Here is a 23,701-nt window from a genome sequence, read left to right as displayed (position 1 = left end):
AGATGAGGCCAAACAGGCTGATCACTGCATTGATTTTTAGCCTGTATTGCTCGAACTCAGGGCAGCAACTTGTATTTCAAAGAAATCTCTTTGAACCAGATGGCTGATCACTGCATTGATTTTTAGCCTGTATTGCTCGAACTCAGTGCAGTAACTTGTATTTCAAAGAAGTCAGATTGTTTCAGTTCCAGCATTACTGTCACAAGCCCATGCAGTTCTCTGCTGCTCAGGAAGCCATGTGGCATAAGCAAGCCTCATGTGCCAGGCTACTATGTAGGGGTGCCACATGTCTCACCCTGGGGTGTCACCTACCCCAGGTTCTGGCTTCTACTGGGACCTTCTGTGCTGCCCTCCAGGCAGTGCTGCCTCTCCTGGTGTGTGTTTTCCAAAGCCCTGGGCTAGCCAAAGCTGCCCAGCAGGAAATTTCACAGTGGCCAGACAGTCTCATGTGTACTGGTCCCATCTGGAGGTGGAAGAGTTGGTGGGTGAAGCCCAGAGCCCCTCAGCTGCCAACCTGAGTCATGAAGCCAAGGCAGGTCCCCAGGGAAGCCTCTATTTTTAGGTTATTTCTGCCTTTCCTTGCACATCGTGGCAAACTGTTTGTAAGCCCTTCTGCTTGTGAGGCCTCTGAAGTCAGCAGGGAGAGACTGGGCTGGGGGCTGCTGTGCTGAGTCCTCCTGGCACCCAAAAATCAACAATGGGGCTGGGAACAGTGGGTTTGGAGGTACCAAAGAGAGGGGATGCTGAGCTGGATGGACTTAGGGTCTGTCCAGGTGTGGTCACTCTCCTGTGGCTGCAAATACAGACAGAGAAAAGGCAGAAGGAAGGTAGATGGAGCCTGTGCTAACCCTCTGTTTTCCATCCTTTAACCCACACTTCTGGCTCAGCCCTTGTGTGCTGATGTATTCCTGTGGTGGGACAGGTCTCCAGTGTCCCCCCCATCCCTCTGGCTGTGGGTTGCTGTCCCTGCCTTCTCGCTTAAGATCCCAAAGCAAGGACAAGACATGTACAAAAGGTTGGTTTAGTGTGGACAGAACTGGGAAGAGGAGAGTCGCTGAATCAACGGGCCAAATTTAAAGCCATAATACCTGCAATTTCTGCAAAGTGCCATTCTGAATTCTGTGTGTCCTCTTCAGCTTTCCCCAGGTAAGAGCATGTTTCCTTATTACCGTAATGCACTGTCTGGATTTCTGTTGTGGCTTCCTCATCTCTAAGTACCTTCCTGACCTACAGCAAGGGTTTTTCAGCTCAGGGTGACCCTCTGCTATTGTGCAGCAGCCAAAACTTTGATCCAGGAAATTTCCCTTGAAAATGCACTAAAGTGCTACCAGCATGGTCTGAATCTTAACCCCAAATCCTCCCTTCATTGCCACGATCCTCACCCAGCTATGGCCATTGTGGCTTCTGAAGGGCATTGGCCAAAGTGAAATCTGTCAATACAGAGACTGCAGCTGCTGTGCAAATGATCACTGTTGGTCCTGATGGGGCTGAGCTGCCTCCAGCAATTCTTTCACCCCTTCCAGCTTCTCCATCTTTACCAGCTGACCACAGACCACATCCCGCACAGGCATCCCACATCTGGAACTTTATTTATCAAATGACTCATACAGGGACACACGGTCCTGAACCACTTCAGCTTGACAGGGCATAATTAATTGCTAGGCAGGGCACACCGAGACCTCTGGAGACAACTGGAGCTAATTTGCCAGGGGCTGGTTTGTAGGTGCGAAGCCTCTTTATATGCTGCTTTAGGGACCAAGCTCGTGTTCTTACATTGCTGAGTATATGCCAATGAATGCCACCATGCTATGTACAGACTTTAATAAGAACTTTTCCCCTAAATTAGATGGAGGAGATGAAAATGGCTTGGCGAAACAACGCGACCTCGGAAAGTATTCCCAGAGAGCTCTGGAGCAACTCAAGCGCGGACACGCAGTAAATTATTCAAAGGGCTGCCTCCGTTCCTCTGCTCCTCTCCTTCCAGGTGATCTAAAATCCATGGAGTGGGATATATTCTCTTCCTTCTGGAGCTATATTTAGATCATTCCTGCCAGCCACGGTGGGAGGAAGAGACCAACAGTTCCCAGCAAACACACAATGATGAACATCCAGAGGAAGATCCGGTCAATGACCATTGCGACGTACTTCCAGTCCTCCTTCACCTGGCAACACAGAGAGGAAAGGCCACTTATTAACATTTATTTGAGATTCAAACTTATGAAGGCTGTCAGTGCTTTGTTCCAAAGTAGTATATTTTCATTTAAGTCCAGAGATAGGAGGGGAAGGTCTCACATACATTCTGTGGTCCTATGTGATGGCAAAGATTTATTCTATCAATTGCTGATGTGGGAGACAGATTCCCAGACTGTGTGGGTGTGTATGTGCAATTGCAAACCCTGTTCACAGCTCTCCAGGGATGACACACACCCGTGGATAATTAAGCTCGTCTGCACACTCAAGTTCCCATTTTCCACGAGCAGCAGCTGTAACTGGGTGTATAAACGCGGCTGCAATTCAATGTGGGGACGGTGGGGTGAGGGGGAAAGAAATTACTCATTTTCCCATGCTCGTAAACAGATTTGCTTACAGATTAATGAAGCCAAACTCTTTCTGCAAAGGGATTTACAGCTTTGGGTGAGTAAGCAGTGAAAATGAACCAGTAAATAAAAGAAGTGATCTTGCTCACCCTGCTTTTTTCCCCACTTTTGTCTTGCTGTGGGAGGATTTTCCAGCAATTCCTCTCTGGGGAGGTCTAGTACTTATTAATACCATCAGGAAAGAATTATAAATGGCTATTTCATTAAGTAAGAAACCACATACATAGGAAAACCTCTTCTATGGCATTGCTGTTATTAATTTCTTTCCCAGGGAGAGGACTGATCAGATGGCAAAGCTTTATTTGATATGGCTGTACCCATTATAATTTTCTACAATATACCACGTGGTGATTAACAGACCCGAGGGCTGAAATTTGGCACGCTGCCTTGCTCTCTAGGGAAAACATCTCAGCAGGGACTAGCTCAAATCTTTTTTGGTGGCAATGATTTCAGCAAGACGGGAGTGTGGTGGATGGAGCCCAGAACCGTAGGTGTGAGCTGAAACATGATTTGTAGGAGGCCTGGCTTAGTTTTATTATTTTTCTTAAGGATTTCCTGATTATGCTGAAAGTTAATTTTGGTAAAGGTAGCAAACCAAATATCTAGGAAATATCCATTTGCAGCAGGCAGTGTTTTCACAGGTGTAATGGCAACTTCAGGTCCTAAAATATTGTGATCTGTCAAGCAACAATCAAACAAGCTCTGAGCACATGTTGACTCTGAAAACTCACCTTGACTCTTCTCTTCCTTCATCAGTCACAGATGCAGCACTGAATTTTACCTTATACCTCGTGGGTGGTGCAGAGAAATCATGATGTGTCGGAGGAAGAGCATATACAACCCTGGCTTCTGTCACCAGTGCTGTAACAATTTATTGAGCTGAGAGGATTCGTTCTTGCAGGTAAAGTATGTGCATTAACCTCATTTTGGCATCTTGAGCCCTTCATAAACTGTTCATGAATCTTCCAATGTATTTGCAAAGTACCTGTGGTTACTCTGTGCTGCAATCAGACAATGCTCAGCTGAAGCAAGGCCAGCAAAGTGAGCTCTTTAGTTACACTTCTCCTTATTTGTGGCCTGCCTTGGTTAGGGATTTAAATCATTGGTATTGCTCTGGCTCCTTGGCTCAGTAAGCAGCTTTGTAAATTGGGAAATGAGGCACGTACAGGAGAACATATCATATTTTCACATGATTTGTTCTCTGAACAAAGCATCTTAAATTTTGGGAATAGCTGAGCATTTTCAAAAGTGTTAAAATTACACTTTTGTGTAATATTTTCGTGCAATGGATAATTTTGTTCCCATAAAAAATAGCACCAAGTTAAGCAGGTCTTTACTATTCAATAGGCAGAAGGAAACAACTGAGGTTCACCCTGAAGCTTGTAATCTTCTTGGGGGGTACCTGTGTTGTGTTATGATTGTAAAGCCCTTAACTCCATCTATAATTAGGGTGAGTAAAAGAAATAGTGACCCTTGAAATCAAAAGGAATTTTCTCCTCCAAAGGATAAGGTCTCAGTGGATAGCTCCCCTTGGCTGTACACTTTCTGATCTGTTCATCACTTGCTGAGAGTTGGAGTAAGTCTCAGACACTTAAAATTCCTGGTGAGAAGGGCAACTAAGGAAGCTCTGGATAATTGTGTTTATGGGATTCGTGTCCCATGATGCAACCAATGTGTAAAGAACATTTGAAATTTACCATCTGATGTCCAACTGGAAAGCTGGATTGAGTAAACAGGGCCCCATTCTGGCAAAATAAGCTTTTTTGAATATTTGTGCTAGTAAAACTAAGTGTTAGATCACACTAAGAAATTAACTAGCTGAGTTTCTTTTTGAGAAAAGAAGGGGAGAATGGGAGAAGAGGAATGACTTGAAAAGTTCAGCAGAGTTTTGCTTTCAAATGTAATGGTGTATGCATAAACACTCAGTCCATTTCAAAAATGATGGCTGGAAATGTGTCAAATGTTTGCAAACTCAATATCCAGCTTCAGACTGAGAGCACAGAAGGGTGAAATTGGAAACTATGGAGAGACAATGGAAAAAAAAAAAAAAAAGAGGAGGAGGAGGAAAAGAAAATTATGTGGATTTTTTGTTATGTTTTGTTTTCTGACAGCACTGTAGCATTTCCCTGGGGTCCAGCACCTCACATGGAGCATGATCCGCAGAGGCCTCTCTGACAACATCTATGCAGCTGTCAACATCTGCCACCCCAACTCCTGAGCTGTATTTTGATTAGTTTTTAAGAAGCTCACTCAAAACTATTTTTGGGAACGGATCAGGGGCAGCAACCAGCTGACTCCCCCACCCCCAAATTCCTGAAAAATGAAGGGACCTGCAGCTTTTGCCTGGCCCAGCTCTGTGCAGGTCTGAGCAGTGGGAGCAGAGCATCCTGCCCCAGGATGTGAGCGGATGGTTGAGGTGCCTTGGTGACATCTGATTGCTGGGACCCAGAGCCTGCAACACAGATTAGAGCAGTCCCGAGTGGTTTTATTGTACTTTGTTAAAAATAAACCGGTGAGATTATCCTGTGTTTCCTCCCCCTCAGCTACATTCTCTCCCATTTTATTTTTAAGCTGTCTTCAAAGTCTTCATATTAGAGTAGTCTGGAGGTGCACACAGCCATGAGGACAACAAGGCTTTCCAGACGGTGCTGTTGGTGTCTGCTTATTTTGGCTTGTGTGTGACACGCAACTTGTTTTGCTTCTCGGTCTGTAATTAATTTCTAATGGCATTTCTATCATATGCTGGGACAATTTGGTTTTGCATTTTCCCCAGTGTACAATTGGGCTTGTATTGTTTGCAGGTATCTTTTTGTAACACACAACTGCCTCTTGCATTTCCCATTTTCTCTTCACTGAAGCACTTAATTAAATGAGCTGTTTACTTTTAATTTAGAAGCATTGCCCCCGTGGCACTGGTGCTTTAGAAAAAAAAACAAACAGGAATTTCAAAAGAAGCTCTGTTCTCATTCTGGTAAGGAGCATGTCTCTGAAAATACTACCCAACAGACAGCACACTGTCTCAGGGGCTGCAGCGGCATCAGAGGTGCTTGCTGATAGATTTGTTGAAGACTTCCATGAAGAAATGCCACAATTTGATTTGAAGATGAAAGCATATTTCTGAGTACTGATTTTTTTCCCCAATAAATTCTCGTTTTATTAGATCAGTTCTGCTCGTTACAGTAAATTTCAGTCCCAGAAGATCGTATTTCCTTCTTCATTGTCATTGCCACCTGGAGAAAAAATGTGCTTTCCCAGTTGACTTGACTTGGCTCCAGCCAGAGAAAATTGTACAGCCTCAGACCGGGGTAAGCAATTCTGGTCCCATTGCTGGATGTTTTCCCAGTGCCTTTGCTCACAGGCTGTGCTGGCAGCAGGGTCTGGTCAGAGCTCTCAAAAAACGCTTCTTTTCTTCTGCTTTTGATGTTTAGTGCTGTAAATAGCTTTCTCCTCAGGATAATCGCTTCATTTCAAGAGGGAAGAGTAGTGGAAGGTATTAGAAGAAAATTTGTGGCTTCTGAAGACTGTTCTCATTTTAAAGAAAGTTGCAATCATGGATTAAAATGAAAGAACCCAAGACATTCATAGACTCAGTTCCTGATGTTATCAACAAGCTTAGCAGAAGGAGAATCAGTTGAAATGGGAAGTATTATTGGTGTAATATTCTTTCATTTGCACCGTGGGGAAACGAGTTAAAAATCAACTGACTTCTATGGGTTTACTTATGATTTTTGCTTGGAGAAGAAAGCAGAGTTTAATTCCCTCAGTCCTAATGTGCTTGTGAAGAGCTTTAGCCTGGCAAAGGGTGCTGGGCTCTCAAGGAATTAAGATGGGAATTCACAGCCCATCTCTGCCACAGATTTGTTCTGTGACCTTGAACAGGTCACCTCATCCCTGTATTTTGGCTGTCACTCCTCAACATGAGCAATAAACAGCTACTTCCTCAAAGGGATGTTGTGAAGTGAAATACATTAAATAACAGAAGCCTCTCAATCTACAGCACCAAAGAGTATATAAATGGACAGTAGCACTTAATCTTTTGTTGCTGCTGCTAAGTGCTCAGTACTGTGAAAAATGCAAATATAAAGACACTCTTCATGCCCAGGAAGTCTTGCATAAAAGCACTATAACTTGCATTGACTCTAAATCTCCAGAAACAAAACTGTAAGCACTGCTGAAAAAAGTACCTTTTGCTGACAGATCCCTCTAGGAAAAGCAAGATAAGACTTTTCTTTAGCAAGAATACTAACTTTAGCTTATCTTGTCACTTCCTTCATTATGCCCATAATTAGCTGGCACTCTGTATCCATAGTATTACAGGGGAAGAGCTATAAGAGGTATGAAAGAATGTGGCATTTGTACGTGCATCACCATCTCCATTAAAAGAAGTTCTTTCAGCCTTTATTTTCCCTCTCTATTTGTAGCCATATTTACCCCTTCAGAGTAAGCGTGAAATTTGTCTGTCCACCCACCTTCCTGCACAGAGCCAACCGCTCCAGTGGAAGTCCACTAATGAGGAGCTGCATCACACAGAGCTAAACATACCCTGCCATGTCCCCACTCTACTACACGCTTCCCACATCCACAACCTATTTTGGGAATTTGCTTTCCCAGGCTCAGTAGCCGGAGTCAATGCTTAATAGAAAACACAGTGTGAATTTCTCGACTGTCAGAGGCTTCTCTGTAAAGAATAAGTCTGCTATGTTCCCACCAGATGACTTTTTGGGTCTCTCTCACTATCTTAGCTGCTTCCTTCTTACCTAAAAACAACTTTACTCGTGTTTTCTGCTGGAGAATCCTATTGCTTTAGAGGTCTCTCTCACTATCTTAGCTGCTTCCTTCCTACCTAAAAACAACTTTACTCATGTTTTCTGCTGGAGAATCCTATTGCTCTAGAGCTGCTCTGAGCATGGTCTGATTGTGCTGCCTGTCAAGACCTCAAGGGTAAATTTTCCAGCTGTGCCTATAGTGGCCGAAGTGCCCAAAAACCACAATATCAGGTATGGCCGAGTCTCCATCAGCTCCATATAGCCCCCAGGTTTAGTAGGGCTTCCTTAGCAGGTAATTTTTTACTTACCCAAGGAGAGCAGGCTAAGTTAGCATACTTACTGAGAAATCCGCATCTTCTGCTCGCAGGTGGTCTGCGATGTAGTGAACCCCTTCCACTGCCAGCTTCAGGGCTGGGGACATCAACAGCAGATGTTGCTCTTTGGCGCTGTGAGCCTTGCTTCCCTGGGCTGGTGTTCCGGCTGCCTCACTCTTTTTGCATTTACACTTGCACTGAGGGGGCTTGTGCTGGGGCTGTTCTTCATTCAGGTGGCACCTCTGGGATGCTGGAGAGCCAGTGGATTGGCCATTGGTCTGGGAAGAGTCCTCTTGCAGGTAGCAGTACTGGATGCTCCGGGACCTACAGCGAATGGTTCCTTCCTCTGCCTTATTAGGGCTGTACATCTGCTGCACACTTAGTGATCTGCCTTTTGAGATGGAGGTGGTCTGGGTGTCACTCAGAGGGTGGCGTGAGGGTTGTGGAGAGGTGCAGGTCACCTGTACAGGCTCTGGGTGCAGCACAGAGTACTGCCCAGAAGGGGACTTGCAGATAGGTTGAGGCTTGGTTGGTTCCTCGAGGTGGGCACAGAAGGAAAATGTAGGCGATGGCTCGTTACTCTGGGGACTAGGGGAAGATGAGGTAGTGAAGTTGGGCTCCATGTCAGTCTCAGACCAAAGCCTTGGTGTGTTGGTTACTTTGTGCATGGATTCAATGAGCTTCTTGCAATTGTCTTTCACTGTGGAGGGACGTTTCATGAAGAGGAGGCGTGGGACAATGTCAAGGAAGACCCTCCTCACCCAGTCAGGCATCGTGTGGGTACGTGGGGAACGATGGTGCACGTTGAGCACGAAGACGGTGATGATGATAGACAAGGTAACAAAAATCATGGTAAAGAGAAGATACTCTCCAATCAGGGGGATGACTAAGGAGGTAGATGGGATAATCTCTGTGATGAGCAGCAGGAACACAGTGAGGGACAGCAGCACGGAGATGCACAAGGTTATCTTCTCTCCACACTCAGAGGGCAGGTAGAAGACCAGCACAGTCAGGCAGGAGATCAGCAGACAGGGGATGATCAGATTGATTGTGTAGAACAGTGGCAGCCTCCGGATAATGAAGGAATAAGTAATATCAGGGTAGATCTCTGTGCAGCATTCGTATTTTTTGCTGTTGTAATTGCCCACAGCATTGATGATGACCCATTCCCCACTCTCCCAGTAGTCCAGCTGGTCCACATGACTGTGCATGCTCACCAAGTCTATCTTGGCTTTGTCATAGGTCCAGGAGCCAAACTTCATCGTGCAGTTTTGCTGATCGAAGGGGAAGAAGGTAACATCGATGCTGCAGGAGCTTTTATAGATAGCAGGTGGCATCCATTTAATTCTCCCATCATAGAAGAGGTGGGCCTTGGTCAGGTGGGTGACTGCAAAGTCACCATCAGCACTGGGGAGAGACAGAAGATAAGAAAAGACTAAGACTTCTCTGGGATTTCTCAAATCTGTTAAAGAAATAGGATATTTACTGCCTGGCTTCCAAAAATGTACCTGGAACGATGGAAGATGTACATCACGTGCTAACGCTGGATCCAACCACTCTGTCCAGTGGTTTTTTTACTCTGTTGGCTTATACAAGCACAGAATTTGCATGAAAACATTAGCCCTTACCTTGCATAAGCCAGGTCCTGGAGTTAAATGTGCACAAGTTTCCTTCGAATCTGTCCCATAAAAAAACCTCACCCCTGGAAAGGGCTGAGTTTGCTTTAGAGAGGTGGGAGGAACCACTATCAGGTAGTGTGGCTGTGGGCTCTGCAGGATTAATTGTGACAGCTGCTATAAATGAAACAGTGTTGGGTAATCATTCAGTCTTTTACATGAAAAACAGCAAGAACATCCTATTAATAGGAATAATGAAAGTTAATCTCATGATTTCCCAGTCAGGAATAGACCTGTCTTTTACAGTGTCTTCTTACAGGGGCTCTCCCTTGGGGTCTGTGTGCTGGTATAAGATAAATAGATAACAACTCAGGATTTTATAGCAGAAAGCCATTTTCCACTTGCATAAGCCAGGTCCTGGAGTTAAATGTACATAAGTTTCCCTCGAATTTATCCCATAAGTGCCCTGGAAAGGGCTGAGTTTGCTTTAGAGAGGTGGGAGGAACCACTATCAGGTAGTGTGGCTGTGGGCTCTGCAGGATTAATTGTGACAGCTGCTATAAATGAAACAGTGTTGGGTAATCATTCAGTCTTTTACATGAAAAACAGCAAGAACATCCTATTAATAGGAATAATGAAAGTTAATCTCATGATTTCCCAGTCAGGAATAGACCTGTCTTTTACAGTGTCTTCTTACAGGGGCTCTCCCTTGGGGTCTGTGTGCTGGTATAAGATAAATAGATAACAACTCAGGATTTTATAGCAGAAAGCCATTTTCCAGAGTGAAAAAGCTATTGCATAAAGAGCATATTATTTTGTTTGGACCTGCTTTTTCTCAGCCAGGCGGTGAGGGAAAAGGGCATTGTTTTCCAGCAGCATTTTGCTGTGAACCCATGACACCATCTGTTTCCAGCTCATCATGGGGACCGGGATCCAAGTGAAGGAGATGAAAAAAGGCAACAGGAGAGGCAGGTACACTGGGAATTTAGGGGAAGAAAAGCCACTGGGGAGTGCCATACTCAACCTGCAACAGTTTGGAGAAAGGAGAGAAACTGAGGAACCCTGGGGATGGGATCCCCAGCCCTGGAGACAGCCCTGTCCTCCACCTGCCCCAGCATCACCAGCCACTGCTCCACTCCATCCTCACACCCACGGCTCTGCTACTGTACTTTAAGGTGTGTGGAGGCTAGAGAAAGAAATTAGCTCATTAATAGATTCAATTAGCAGAGAAGATAATTAGTGCCCTGCATGGCTATGCCATGCCTTGTCCCTGCTCTCAGTGAGGAGGGCATGTGGATGGTGACAAGCTCCATGTCTGGGGCCAAGTCCACAGGTACCTTCTCTGCAGCATTGTCCTTCCTCCAGGCAGTGACTGCGGGATCTGCAGCCTGCGTTAGCCTACACAAAGAGAAGAACTGAAGCCTTCAGAGCTGCACAAGCAACATATCTCCTTGTTCGAATAGTCATCATGATGGAGGCTGGGTGTTTGAATCACAAAATTACACCTTCACCTGAAAGCGAGCCAAGCTCCTACCTCGGCAGCCTCTTTGTGCAAGGACCAGCTGAAACCTCAAACCCTCTTTCTCCCTTGATTTCTACTTGCAGACAGAGGATTTTGGTATCCTTGGAAAGTCACATCCTGGATCAAACACCCTGGTTCAAGCAGTCTTAAAATGAGGGTTGAGCTTTGGGTCGAGCTGCAATTTCTTTTCATCCTGAGCAAAACGCCTGCAAGGTTGAAATCCCAACTGGAAAAAAAAAAAAGCAGGTGGAATCTGTCTGTAGAGCAATGCCCTCAAGTCTAGCTGCAGGAAGAGAGAAAAGAGCATCCGAAAAGCAGGGAGGGAATTGGGGACCGTTTTACACACCCGGCTTGAGCTGCTGCAGAGCTCGGGGACAGGGAGGAAGACGCCTGTTGTGGGATGCCGAGTGGCAAACGGCAACGCTGCTAAACAAAAGGGGAAGCTGAGCAAGGGAGGGAGAGCTTCTGCTAAAAACTTGAGATGAATTATTCAGGCTGGTACAGATAGAAAGCTCTCTGCTGCTGCCCAGCCCTCCCGGCTGGAGCTGATCCAGCCTGCAGCCACTTTTCCAGCAAAGTCCCTCGGCCCCACGCTGCTGCTCCAGCGCTCAGATGTGCCCTGACAGCAGCCGTACGGGGGGCACGGGGGTCACATCTCTCCTCTTCCTCACCAGCACCAGGATAAACAACACGGGAACCATCTGGCACGGGGCCCTCAAGCTGCAGAAAGCAGAGGAACTTCCTTAAATTTATTTCTGGAAGAGAGCATCCACTAATTAATATGCAAAAGAAGAAAAAAAAAAAGGCTTTCTGATATTTTCTCTTGCCCTGTGAAGCATCCTCGTTAGTCCATGACCAAACTGGCTTCCAGTGAGACCGGTGTAGTATTGCTCATTTTTGGGAAACAGCGGCAGGATCTGGCCATCACTGAGCTGGTTTGGCCATCACGATATCCGGGCAGAGATAGTACATGGCCCCCTGACCCTGGAATCACAGCCCAGGTTGTCTTTTAAGAAAATTTTCCAGGTTGGTTGAATTATTGGGAAAAATAATCTCAGAATTATTGTTTGTGGTGGATGTTTACTACACCCTTCTTTGTTTCTACGGAAAGCCTTTTCTCTTCGTGGCAGATTTTGGAAAAACAAAAGAACACAAAAGGACCCAGTGCTTTTTGGCCTCTGAACTAGACTTTTTCTAAAGCTTTAAAATGCCCTTCTTTCTTTTTTTTTTGTTTTTTTAAGAAGGGAAAGCTAAAAATATGTACAAACCCAGAGTGCTGTCTCAAAGGAGATCACAACAAAACCACCATTGTGTTTTACTCCAATGCAAATAAAACCAAACTTAGCTCTTCTTTCTTAAATCTAATTTACACTCCAGGACTGCTTGCTTTGGATGAAAAAACATCTTTTTTTTTTCTTTTTCTCCTGGGTTTGCTTGCACGGGGAAGCCGGATTGAGACATGGAACATTCACAGCAAGTGACAGTCCAGTCTTTGTGGTTCTCAGTGGATTTCTTTCTAAATCTCAATAGGAATTTAGAATCCAATTCTGCATTTAATGAGATCTCTGAGGTATGATTAAATCGTTCATTAATGGAACAATTTGTTTATAATTGGACTTACGTTACAGCAAAGGGATAATGAGCAGCCACTAGTGTTTCTCTTCTTAGGTAGAGCAGTGTGTGAGTGGCTGGGTAAATAACACACATGTGTGTTTTTCCTTTTGAAAACTGCTGGAAAAGGGCATGAAACTCTTGCTAAAAATTCATCCAGGAACAATAATAATTCACATAATTGTGCTGCATTCCCAGAAATGTCTTGTCTGGCAATTCTGCAGTCTCTGTGTGACCAACCACATGCTTCTTTCTCTTCTAGATGTAACCAGTGTGATGCTGCAGATCTCACGTGTCAATTATTTCCGTAATTGATCTGCTTCTTTGATGAGGAAGATATATTTTAATTGCTTGCCCAGCAAAGCCAGCTTCATCCTGCGTCCTCTTTGGCTCACGCATTATTACAAATAACACTGGTACTGCCTTCCAAGGTGGACTTTTCCTGGAGTGCCATGGCAGGAATGAAACCAAGAGCAGAATTGCTTCTTGCATTTGAGAGTCAGCTAATGGCTCTGAGGAGCCATAAAACACCTCCTGCTTCTCCCTCACCAACCCAACAGGGCTCCGGAGTAATTCCTGACTTTACTGGGCACATTTGAACTTCTCATTGCAGTTCAACGTAGAGATATCTGAGCAATTTTAAGCAGGGTACATTAGTGATGCTGTTGTACGTAGACTGTATCCAAGCCAGCTCTATCGTGCAAAGGTAGTGTTCGCAGTTGTCTTAACCCTCCCTGCATACATATATTTTTGCCTCCTTCCCCAAGCTTACCACCCACACTGGACCTTCAAGCATATGCTTACTGGGTTGGAAGCTACACTTGATGGCGTCCTGCCCGCACAGGGTGAACCTAGAGATGCCTTCATCCTGGGTAAGGCTTTCATTCTGCTCCTCTTGACATGAGGAAGGAGCAAATAAGGTGACCTGGCTGCCAACAGTCTTCCAAAGCCTCTCTCCAGTCCCCTCCAAGGGATGAAGTTCAGACAACCAACTGAAAATTAAGTCTGCAGTTATGAGATAGGGGAAAACCTGTTTTCTTGTGGAAAGCTCTGCTGTGGGAAGACCCATTCCTGGCCAAGTTGTGCCAACAGCCTTGACTGCATAACATTAATATTTCCTTGGACGGGAAGGTGGGATGTCTGATATAGTGGGACAGAGAAAATCTGCAGTCATTCCTTTAGAGTGGTAGCACATTTTCATCTCATTCAGTCTAAATCACTGTGTTGTGACAGTTGTCACCCAAAGCCATTTGGAAGAAGGAGCGAGCGTAAGGTAAACATCACAACAAGAACTTGAGAATTAAGATAGTCAGGCTCTCCTGATTACTCTGACCTGACAGCTCTAAAAATCTGTCATTAATAAAGTACTGGAGCTCTTACATTTTCATGTCAAATACTACAATACACGCCAATAAAGAGAGAAGAGAGTTGCTTATTCCTTTGCCAACAGAAATAGCACTGCAGTGTTCTGCAGCCTTTGATTCCTCATTTTGAGAATAAAGGCTGCTCTTCCAAAATCTTCTAAGTTTCTAAGGGTTCAAGAATGGCATTGTTTTACTGGCAGCCTTCAACCATATTTCATTAAGAAGCTTGCTGATGGAGAATCTTTTTTTTTTTTTCTTGCCAGTTTCTATTTTCCCTGCAGTTGGGAAATACATCATCTCACTAAATGAAATGTTTTCAGAATGCATGTAAATGAGGCACACATTTATTTTAATTCCTCATGATACACTTTAAATCCAAAAAGTGCTTTTAAAGCCTGAAAATTAGCTATATACATGTATGGATATAGCTAGAATGTCCTCATTTAAAGCATTTATCATTGAACAGTAGTAACCAAGACAAATTGGAGTTTCAAGACTCCTTTGAAGAATATACCCTGCACCTTTTTGGTAGACAATAAAGAGCTGCTTCTGTACTGTTCAGATTAAAATACTCTCCAAAGGCAAATCAGAGAATATTTTATTTAAGAATTGTTTTGTGATCTAGTTCAAACTTCCCTCTCAAAGCAGGGGCAGCTACAAGACGTTCAGGACCTTGTCCAGTTGGGTTTTAAATACCTCCAAGGTCTTGGCAACTTGTGTGCACAGCAGATGTCTCGGTGTATATCTTGGGTACATAGATGGATGTGTCTGTGAACTGATGTGCACTTCTATAGACCCCATCCCAGCTTTTGCTTGCTTCAGATGTTTACAAATCATCGGTAACTGAAATTTTGATCATTCCTCAGTAAAACAGGAATCTGTCTCAGAAATGGCTGTGCTACATTGATGAAATAAGCACAATTTTCTCAGGAGGACTTAACAGTGCTAAATTTGTGCATTTTCCTTCGACTCTTCCCTTTGCCAAGCATCCTCATCAGCATTTTGTAGGCAAAGTTCCAGCTTTGTCCTTAGCATAATGGTAGGAGAAGTCCTTGGATGCTAACACAGCAACAGCCCATGAGAACCATCCCTCTTAAAGATTTCTATCAATTCCTGTATTATTGGATAGAGCTTGGCAGCAGACCTCAAAAGCATCTAAAGATATAATTCCTCTCCAGAAACATAGTCATTTAAATTCCCAGAAGAATCAGGGAAGTTTAAGTGTGAAGTAGTGATTATGGACCTATAATAAGTACAATCTGGCGCAAAAATGATAAGATCTGTGCAAGTACACACATACACGAAGAAAAATGTCAAGAATGTTTCCAATATTTTAAAGGTTAGAGCAGGGCATATTTTGGTATTTCTCCTTCGAAGAGCTTTGGGATGAGTCAGGAAACCAGAGTTACTCCATAGGTCTCAGTGGTTGGAAACATCATAGTATAGTTCAAAAGAACAAGCCACTATAGTATAGTTCAAAAGAACTCTTTGCTTTCTCATGATTTTCAAAAGCTGCCTGCCAGATGATCTCCTAACCCAGCCCAGTAATCCTTTGTGTCCATATTACCCCTGGGTGAATTCCTCAAGATGTTTCCTGCTCCTAATTACAGAAATTTGTATTTGAATTCCCTTTGTGTATGATCTTGTCTCTTATTCTTTTTTTTTTCTTCTTCTTCTTTTTTTTTGAGACTACAGAGGCTAAGACTTTTTTCTTCTTCTTCTTTTTTTTTTTTTGAGACTACAGAGGCTAAGGCAGGGATTTCTTTTTGGAACATCTAACACCAGAAAACATTGAGGAAAAAAGAAAGTTTTAAAGTCTGAAACATCAGGCTAGAGAAGACAAAATGTTATCATGAATATCCAGTTGAAAACTAGCCAAGGAAACTCACATTTCGAGTTCCCTGCCCAGCCATTAGGCTCAAGGACATGATCTTGAGCAATTTCTGGGTTTTCTCCTCTGGAGTTTCAATGTTGCATGGGGTCCAAATGGCTCAACACAGTGGTGGATAAGCAAAAAAAAAAAAAAAAAAAAAAAAGGAAATGCAGCCCCAAGAGCTTATTCTCTGATTAGACAAAAAATATGTGGGTTTTTTTTTTTCATTTTAAATATACAAAGGAAAACTAAAATGTGCTTAAAGTCCATTCATGAATGGGAAAATGAGTCAATGCAGAGGATTAGATAATTCATTTATAAATGATTTGGTGGTGTCTGAAGAGCCTTTACAGCCTCAGATAAGGAACAGCTGGCCTTCTTGGCAGGGAAGAAGAGGTTTTGTCGCTTCACAATTAACTCATATTCCTCTGTTATACATATGTTTTGTCACATCTAGTAGAAACTATTTACAGAGTCTTGGAACTTATCTCATCAACCCTGAAAATTCAGCAGCATATTAATTTCCCTGTAGGATATTAATTTGGTTTTAGATTTCTTATGAATGTTGACAACTACATATACTCTCTAGGCCAAGCCAGCTGAGTTTACTGATTTAATTTGGGCCTCTAGAGTCGATAAATGGAAGTTTTTGACAATAATGAGCTTAGATATGAGAATAACCTCACAACAAGGGGTTAGGTTTCCTTAAAGATGTAAATCTTAAATCAATTTAAATTTCACCATTTCTGTATATACTCCAAAATGAAAATAAGAGAGGCACTTTTATAATCTCCTGTCCAGAAAGTCTTTTTTCCAAAGGATACCATCCCAAACAGAAATACCATAGCATGTGGTAAGCAATAAATAACTCACATAAAAAAGCCTGAACAGTGCAAAAGGCCAGTGTGGACACTCTCTCTCTTCCATCAAGGTCTCCTCACACAATTCTCTTGCTCTTAGGGATCCAGAGTTCCTTGCACATACTTTAAAGTCCCTCTAAACAATATATATATGTAATATATATGTACAATGTGAGACAGAGTCCTTGTTCGCATCACCCATGACTAGTTACTGTATTTCCAAAACCTTTCTTTCTGAAACATTTCTAGCTGAGATACCTGCAAAGAGAAACACCGTCTGGTTTTGAACTTTGTGAGCTGCCATGCAGAAGAGCCTCGTCTTGGTGTCCCATCATGCTACAGATTTTGCCTCGTATGCATCACATTTGCCCTGCGCCCCTAAAAAAATATGAATCCTCATTGTTAGAACAGTGCAACTAAGATGATAAGGACTGCAGTTTCAGATGTGTTTTGAAAGGAAGTTAGACAGAAGAGAGATGTATATCCCACAGTAGAAACAGTCTACACAAGACTCTATGAAAGAACATGGGCAAATATAGCAGTAAGAAGATATAGAATTAATGGAAAACCATTACTGACTGGCTAGTGGTTGGCGCCTACATCCATGTTTAATTCATGGATAAAGTAGCCAATTAAAAATGCATGATAGACTCATGACAACCAACAGCAGAATGTATTATTATTAATGGTAAGTGTGGATAAATGGAGAGAAATAGCTTGGATTTTGGTAGCTGGGGCACCAGATCTCCCTGCGTGGTAGCAGGGCCCCAGTACAGTCAGAATTGCTATGTACCACACCTCCCTGTATGGTGGGCAAGGCTGAAAGCCTCACAACCCAGAAGAGAGTAAGGATGACATTCTGGAAGAGCTGCTGTGGCCAAAAAATTGGCAGCTGCTCCCTGGAGACCCTGTAGTTGCTTGAGTGATAGCAGTGGTGAAGTAGGACAGCAGGGCAGAGGGGCAGAACCTGCAAGAGAAGCCAAGGTAGAAGCCAAAGGCTATCCAGCTCAGAGGTCTGGGGGCCTGTTGACCTCTGGGGGCTGTTTTCAGTATGAAGTCTCAAAATTTCTGGTGCACAAAGGGAGACCAAGGCCTCCTTCTTTAGTGCTAGAGCCCTCCTTGCATGAATCATGTGCATCAACCATGATGAGCACAGTGAGCCAAGGGAGCAGATGCAGAGATAACACAGCAGGCTCTTGTGTACCAGCAGTTCCAGCAAATGGATGCTTTGAACCACAAAGGTCCCATGGACGATGGAGATTTGTGTAGCACTGTTTCCTTTGGCACTATGGTCCACCACAACAATCACCAGAAGCTCCAAAAATAATAATCCTTTCCGTCATCATTAATTAAGCAATGAGAAGGACAAGGACATTCATTTTTTCCAGTGGAAGCTGTGAACACCTTTCTTGGCTGCAACGCCAGGCACTTGTAATGTAATATTCGTGCTCAGAGAGTGTCCCTGTAGGACAGAAAGGTCCAAGTGCCTATGAATTAGTCATTCCCATCAGTCTAATCTCTGAAAAGTGCTATGTGAGGGTGCAGTGATTTCCAAGAGGTCTGCAATCACTCCACACCACTGAGGATCAGAGACAAGCTAATGGGAAAGATAACAATTTCCAGAGTCTCCAAAGCTCACAATCGCCTGGACAGATTCCTCCCCTCAGCCATTTTTTGTTTCTGGAAAACAAAAGCAAAATCCTATCAAACTAGAACCAGGCAACTGTTTATTAAAAATGAGCCTGGCTTCTGTTCTGAGTGTTTCCTCTGAGTGTTAGCCACATACAAAGATGTTTTTGTTTGATGTTTGAGGCAAGTGTTTTCTCTGGAGCCTGTGCTGGGGCGGGAGATTGGGATAACCTGCTTCCTAGGAGACTGGAGAGCTCTGGTGTGTGACAAGCTAAGGAGAAAACAGTCTTGGCACTTGGACAATCTTTCCAAGAATATCAACAGGCTCCAAAGGAAAGAAAGAAAACAACCACCTACTCCCCAGGAAGTGTCCATACGAGAGAGAGATTTAAAGCCTTTGGGATCAGGAACAAATAACTGTTTAAAAATAATTCTAGAATGGTATTGGGCTGACCTGAAACCTGTATTTGTAGACGTGCAAGTCTAGCAAATTTCAGCATATTAAGCCCATCCCCAGTAATTGACTTTTCCAGTTGATGGTGATGAATTAGGGAAGAGCTCCTTGGTGAAATGAGACTGAAGAGGACTGAAAGCTCAAATTCAACTTAATTGTGTATCTGACGTGTGAAGAGAAAACAATACTCACAGAACTTGCTGTCCAGGGAAAGGATCATTAAGAGAACAAAGCCCTTGTGACAAATGTTTGTCACGTCATTTAAGGCATGTTTGGGACAGATATTATGAGAGTCTACATGGAATTCAACCACAAAATAAGGAGGAACAACTGCAAAAAGCACCTTGTCACCATAGGCAGAGTGAATTCGCAAGAATAGTTTTGCCCTCTGGCCACAGCGCTCACACTCACTTGTTGTAGAGGACAATGTCTGGTCTCCAGATGAGCTCCGAGGGGATTCGGATGGATGTGACATTTTCATATTCTTGGGGGTCCCAGCGGAGCTTGTAATCATGCCACTCCTGCCAAAAAAAAAAGGCGGTTAAAACTGGGACAGTTCAGACTAAAAAAAACGAAAAGGAATATGGAAAAGCACATATTTTGGTGCACTCACCTGCTTCACCCACACATTTGTGGTCATCATTTGGTTTTTCTCATCCTGAAATACAAGATCAGATACTGGTTACAGAAGCAGACGAAGCGGCCCAAGGAACTCATTAAATTTCTGTTAATTGTACTTCATTTCTGTGATTACAAATCACCTTCACAATAAATGTAAGTCCCATCTTGGAAATAAAAAGCAGATGTTTCTGTCATTTAACATGGGAGAGGGCACAGCTGCCTGATACCACAGAACAGCTGAGCCTGCACCTAAACAATCTTGCGAGCAGATGGACTATAATTTATTGGGATTTTTCTGGGTGCTGATGGATTCAGCCTACGATGACGGGGAAGGGCAGAGAAAATGGCTCCACAACTCAGCTTTGACCTGACCACTGAAGGAAGGGGATTGTTGGTGTATAGATATCTATCAATGCTGAGTTTCATCTGCAGGCAGTGTTTAGTATTTCTACTGTGAAACGTTATCCACGAACATAGGTCTGGAAACATGAATCTCAGCAGTATTTCTCTTTCTACCAAATACATGAACTTTGAGCACTATGGATTGGCTTTTCTGAACAAACCCAAGCTACTCTGCTGACACGTAACCTTAGGACAGCCTGGTGTATACCCATGCTGCAGTTGGTAGGATTTTTCTACCAACTACTACCCCTTTGTAAACAACCTCTGTAATAAGGTGAATTACGTGGGGCAAAGCTTACTCCTGGTCTGATTTAAGTGTCACACCAGAGCTCAGAGCTTATTTGTGTCTTTGATTATTTTGTCGCTTCCTTTGGTCTGGCATCAAAACCAGCTCAATCGACAGGGCTCATTTGGAAGCAAACTGCTCATCATTAACCTCGCTCATTAATTTTAGGTGTTAAAAGCCAGGAGATTCATGGCAGAGCTATGCTCCCACCTCATTCAGCCTACTCATTGCAGTTGTGGCATCAAGTGTAAAACCTGATCAGAGATATCCTCATCTGGGGATTAGGGACCAGAAGCCCATGGAAGGAGGAGGAATACAAAATACATTCAAATGAGCAACAAAGAAAGGAAAGAAAGCGGCTGCTTCCTTGGGTGCAGGTGAGAGATCAGGAACGCCACTGGATGAGGCTGCCATGCCCTGGACCAGTTCTCGAGCATCTGCTTCTCCTACCACTTTGTAATGCAACATCTGAGGTCCTCCACCACAGTCTCTGCACTGGGAATGCCATTCTGGCAGTTGCTGGTTTTTACTGGAATTTTCCCTCCTGGCTGGGTGCAGACCCTTGGTGGATACTCCTGCCCACAGGAGGCTGCCATGCCCTGGACCAGTTCTCGAGCATCTGCTTCTCCTACCACTTTGTAATGCAACATCTGAGATCCTCCACCATGGCCTCTGCGCTGGGAATGCCATTCTGGCAGTTGCTGCTTTTTACAGGAATTTTCCCCCCTGGCTGGGTGCAGACCCTTGGTGGAAGCTCCTGCCCATCGTTACACCTGAGGGCTCTGCCACCCTCCTGCCCCAAACGGAGCGTGACTCTGGTCCCTTGGGTTTGTCTCATAGGGGGTTGCAATGTGCTAATGACCAGTTGCCACCCCCATCTGCACAGGAGCCTTCTCCTGTGTGGAGCCAGCCCAGAGGACAGCAGGTGACCCTGAGTGGATGGTGGTGTCACACTGCCCGGCCTCTTTTCTCAAGGTGAATACACCACCCAACATCCTGCAGAGACATGGGCTTAGGAGCCCAAATCTGTTCCTCAGTGGCTGCTCCTGGAAAGATTCTTGATCCCTTACCATTTCTTTCTGGGCTCAGAAGCCCTTAGCACACCAGGGTGAGGTAAGGACATGCAGGGAAGGCGAGAGCCCTTAGCACACCAGGGTGAGGTAAGGACACACAGGGATGGCGAGTTCTCCTACCACTTTGTAATGCAACATCTGAGATCCTCCACCATGGCCTCTGCGCTGGGAATGCCATTCTGGCAGTTGCTGCTTTTTACAGGAATTTTCCCCCCTGGCTGGGTGCAGACCCTTGGTGGAAGCTCCTGCCCATCGTTACACCTGAGGGCTCTGCCACCCTCCTGCCCCAAACGGAGCGTGACTCTGGTCCCTTGGGTTTGTCTCATAGGGGGTTGCAATGTGCTAATGACCAATTGCCACCCCCATCTGCACAGGAGCCTTCTCCTGTGTGGAGCCAGCCCAGAGGACAGCAGGTGACCCTGAGTGGATGGTGGTGTCACACTGCCCGGCCTCTTTTCTCAAGATGAATACACCACCCAACATCCTGCAGAGACATGGGCTTAGGAGCCCAAATCTGTTCCTCAGTGGCTGCTCCTGGAAAGATTCTTGATCCCTTACCATTTCTTTCTGGGCTCAGAAGCCCTTAGCACACCAGGGTGAGGTAAGGACACACAGGGATGGCGAGTTCCACATTGATTTTTGTTCCCCACCCCCTTTTGTCAGCAGGAGCTGGAGTTTGAATAAGGCTCTGATTTCTCTTTCAGACTTTTTGTCGTTGGGAGATGAACGTTGGGTCTAACACTTGCAGTGGGGTTTGCACCAAAACAACATCACTGTCGGGAAGGGAGACAGACAGTGGCAATGCTGCAGTGGTGACAGGGGGTGTCAGAAGTCCCCAACCACACAGACTGGGGCAGGAGGGGACAGGAGATCTCCTCCAGCCCTACCCAGTGGCCCCGGCACGGAACTGCCTGCTAGTTGCACTTCTAACCACTGACATGATTTTAAGAAGATTAATTCTTCTTAAGTAAACTGGGAAAAGCACTACAAAGCAGGTGTATCGATCCCACCCTTCCACGATTCAGCAGCTGCATAATGGAAAGTGTCTCTCATGCCTCCACAGACACTAATGTCTCATCTTTAGTCTTATCAATTATTCAGATAAGAACCATACAACTTCAACATTAGCAACTGCAAACAGCCCTGGATCCCTCAGGCTGACGTAAGAGAGAGGAGGGGAATGGAAGACCATTTCTGTGCTGCAAAGCTGGAAGCTGATGGCTTCTGCACGTATCATAGAACAGTTCAGGTTGAAAAGGACCTCAAAGACTATTGAGTTCCAACCCCCCTGTGATGGGCAGGGACACCTCCCACTAGACCAGCTGAAGGAGGAGATGCCACTCTCCACCAACTAGTGTCTGATTGCCCACCTCCCATACCACCTTGGGTCTGGTTCCTCTGCATCTCAAAAGTCTTACCCCAAAATATAAAATGACGTGAAGAGTTATGGTTGTCCCACACCAGTAATTTCTTCAAATTGCACTACACTTTCCTTTATCACCCCTTTTACTCTGCCACACAGAAATACAGTACACAAATACAGTAAAAAGTGACAGAGCCTCCAAAAGCAAGGATGATACTTGTTCAAGAGACATTCATCTGCACAGACACACTGACCTGGGAAGTGTTGCGTGCAACCAGGGACAGGAGAGAGAAGCAGGTGGGAGCAGGATCTGCACAAGCTAGAAAGCCTCTGTGTGTGTGTGCTTAACATCTGCAGCCCTGCAGGGATCTGCTTTGGGTTCAACACTTGACCCCAGCACACTGTGGTAGAGTACTCCTTTAAATACAGCGCACATCATCAGTCCAGAGTGCAGACCACTTTGTTTAGTACACAGCATATACAGTTTACACACACAGATCTTCTATTTGAGCAAACACTCAGAATCAATTATCTTGTTAATATCTGCCAGATTAGCTAAGAACCCTCAAAACTTCATTTGTAGAAAGCTCTTCAGGCAAGCTATCTTCCAGAGATGCATAAACCGCTGTTCCTATTAGCTTGTGTAAATTAGTGTTAATAATTATGGCTCAAATTCCAAATCAGCTATTTGTTTTTTCTCCTTAGCCCAGACTCTCTGGCATTACCAGTTGCTCCACTGCTCTGCTGTGATCAGTCCCATGGGTTTTGATATGGAATTTGGGATTTTGCCTATAGTAAATGAGGAATACAGGGTGCACTTTGACTACCAGCTACTCACATGAGTCACCCCTCACTCCAGCAGAGCTGTCTGCGTGACGACTCCTCTCTGCTGAGGGCAAAGCCTTCCCAACCCAACCCTGGATCAGCCAGTAAAACCTGTATGCCCCAGGAGCCTCTCCCCAAGCCCTGTCCCCGTTCATCTTGGCCGCTTGTTGCACGAACGGGTTGCACTTACGACATCGATGAGCTGGGCGATGGACAAGCCGAAGCGGACGAGGACCACATCAGAAATGTTGGCGACGGGGCGCGACCACTTGTTATAACCAGAGAAGAGTTTCTTCAGGAGACGCTCCTCCGCGTGGGCTCGAGTTTCCACGTGGCCGAGGGCTGCGGGGAAGGCGTGGGGCACAGCAGCATTAAACACGTGTGTGTAGCTCCAAGCACCGGCAGAACTGGAGCCTTCTCCAAGAGGTGACTCGCTGCTAACCCCATTGACGGGCAAGGAGGGACACACACCAATGGGGGGTGGTGGTGATGCCACCCTGGTGACTTGCCTCCCCGCTACCCCCA

General features: G+C 44.8%; 1 protein-coding gene across 1 annotated transcript; it reads right to left on the bottom strand.

Moving 5' to 3' along the window:
• Window positions 1-1,570: 1,570 nt before the first annotated feature.
• CHRNA4 (cholinergic receptor, nicotinic alpha 4) lies at window positions 1,571-23,623 on the bottom strand. Its single transcript, XM_014954943.1, is given in 6 exon segments — window positions 1,571-2,162; window positions 7,704-9,084; window positions 19,018-19,127; window positions 19,220-19,264; window positions 23,367-23,519; window positions 23,522-23,623. Coding segments are annotated over 6 exon segments (1,917 nt in total). The 3' UTR covers window positions 1,571-2,036.
• Window positions 23,624-23,701: the final 78 nt, after the last annotated feature.

The sequence above is a fragment of the Calidris pugnax genome, unplaced genomic scaffold (assembly GCF_001431845.1).
Source record: "Calidris pugnax isolate Ruff unplaced genomic scaffold, ASM143184v1 scaffold50, whole genome shotgun sequence".
NCBI lineage: Eukaryota > Metazoa > Chordata > Aves > Charadriiformes > Scolopacidae > Calidris > Calidris pugnax.
The sequence above is the reverse complement of the archived record's forward strand: the minus strand, read 5'-3'. Positions and strand labels throughout refer to the sequence as shown.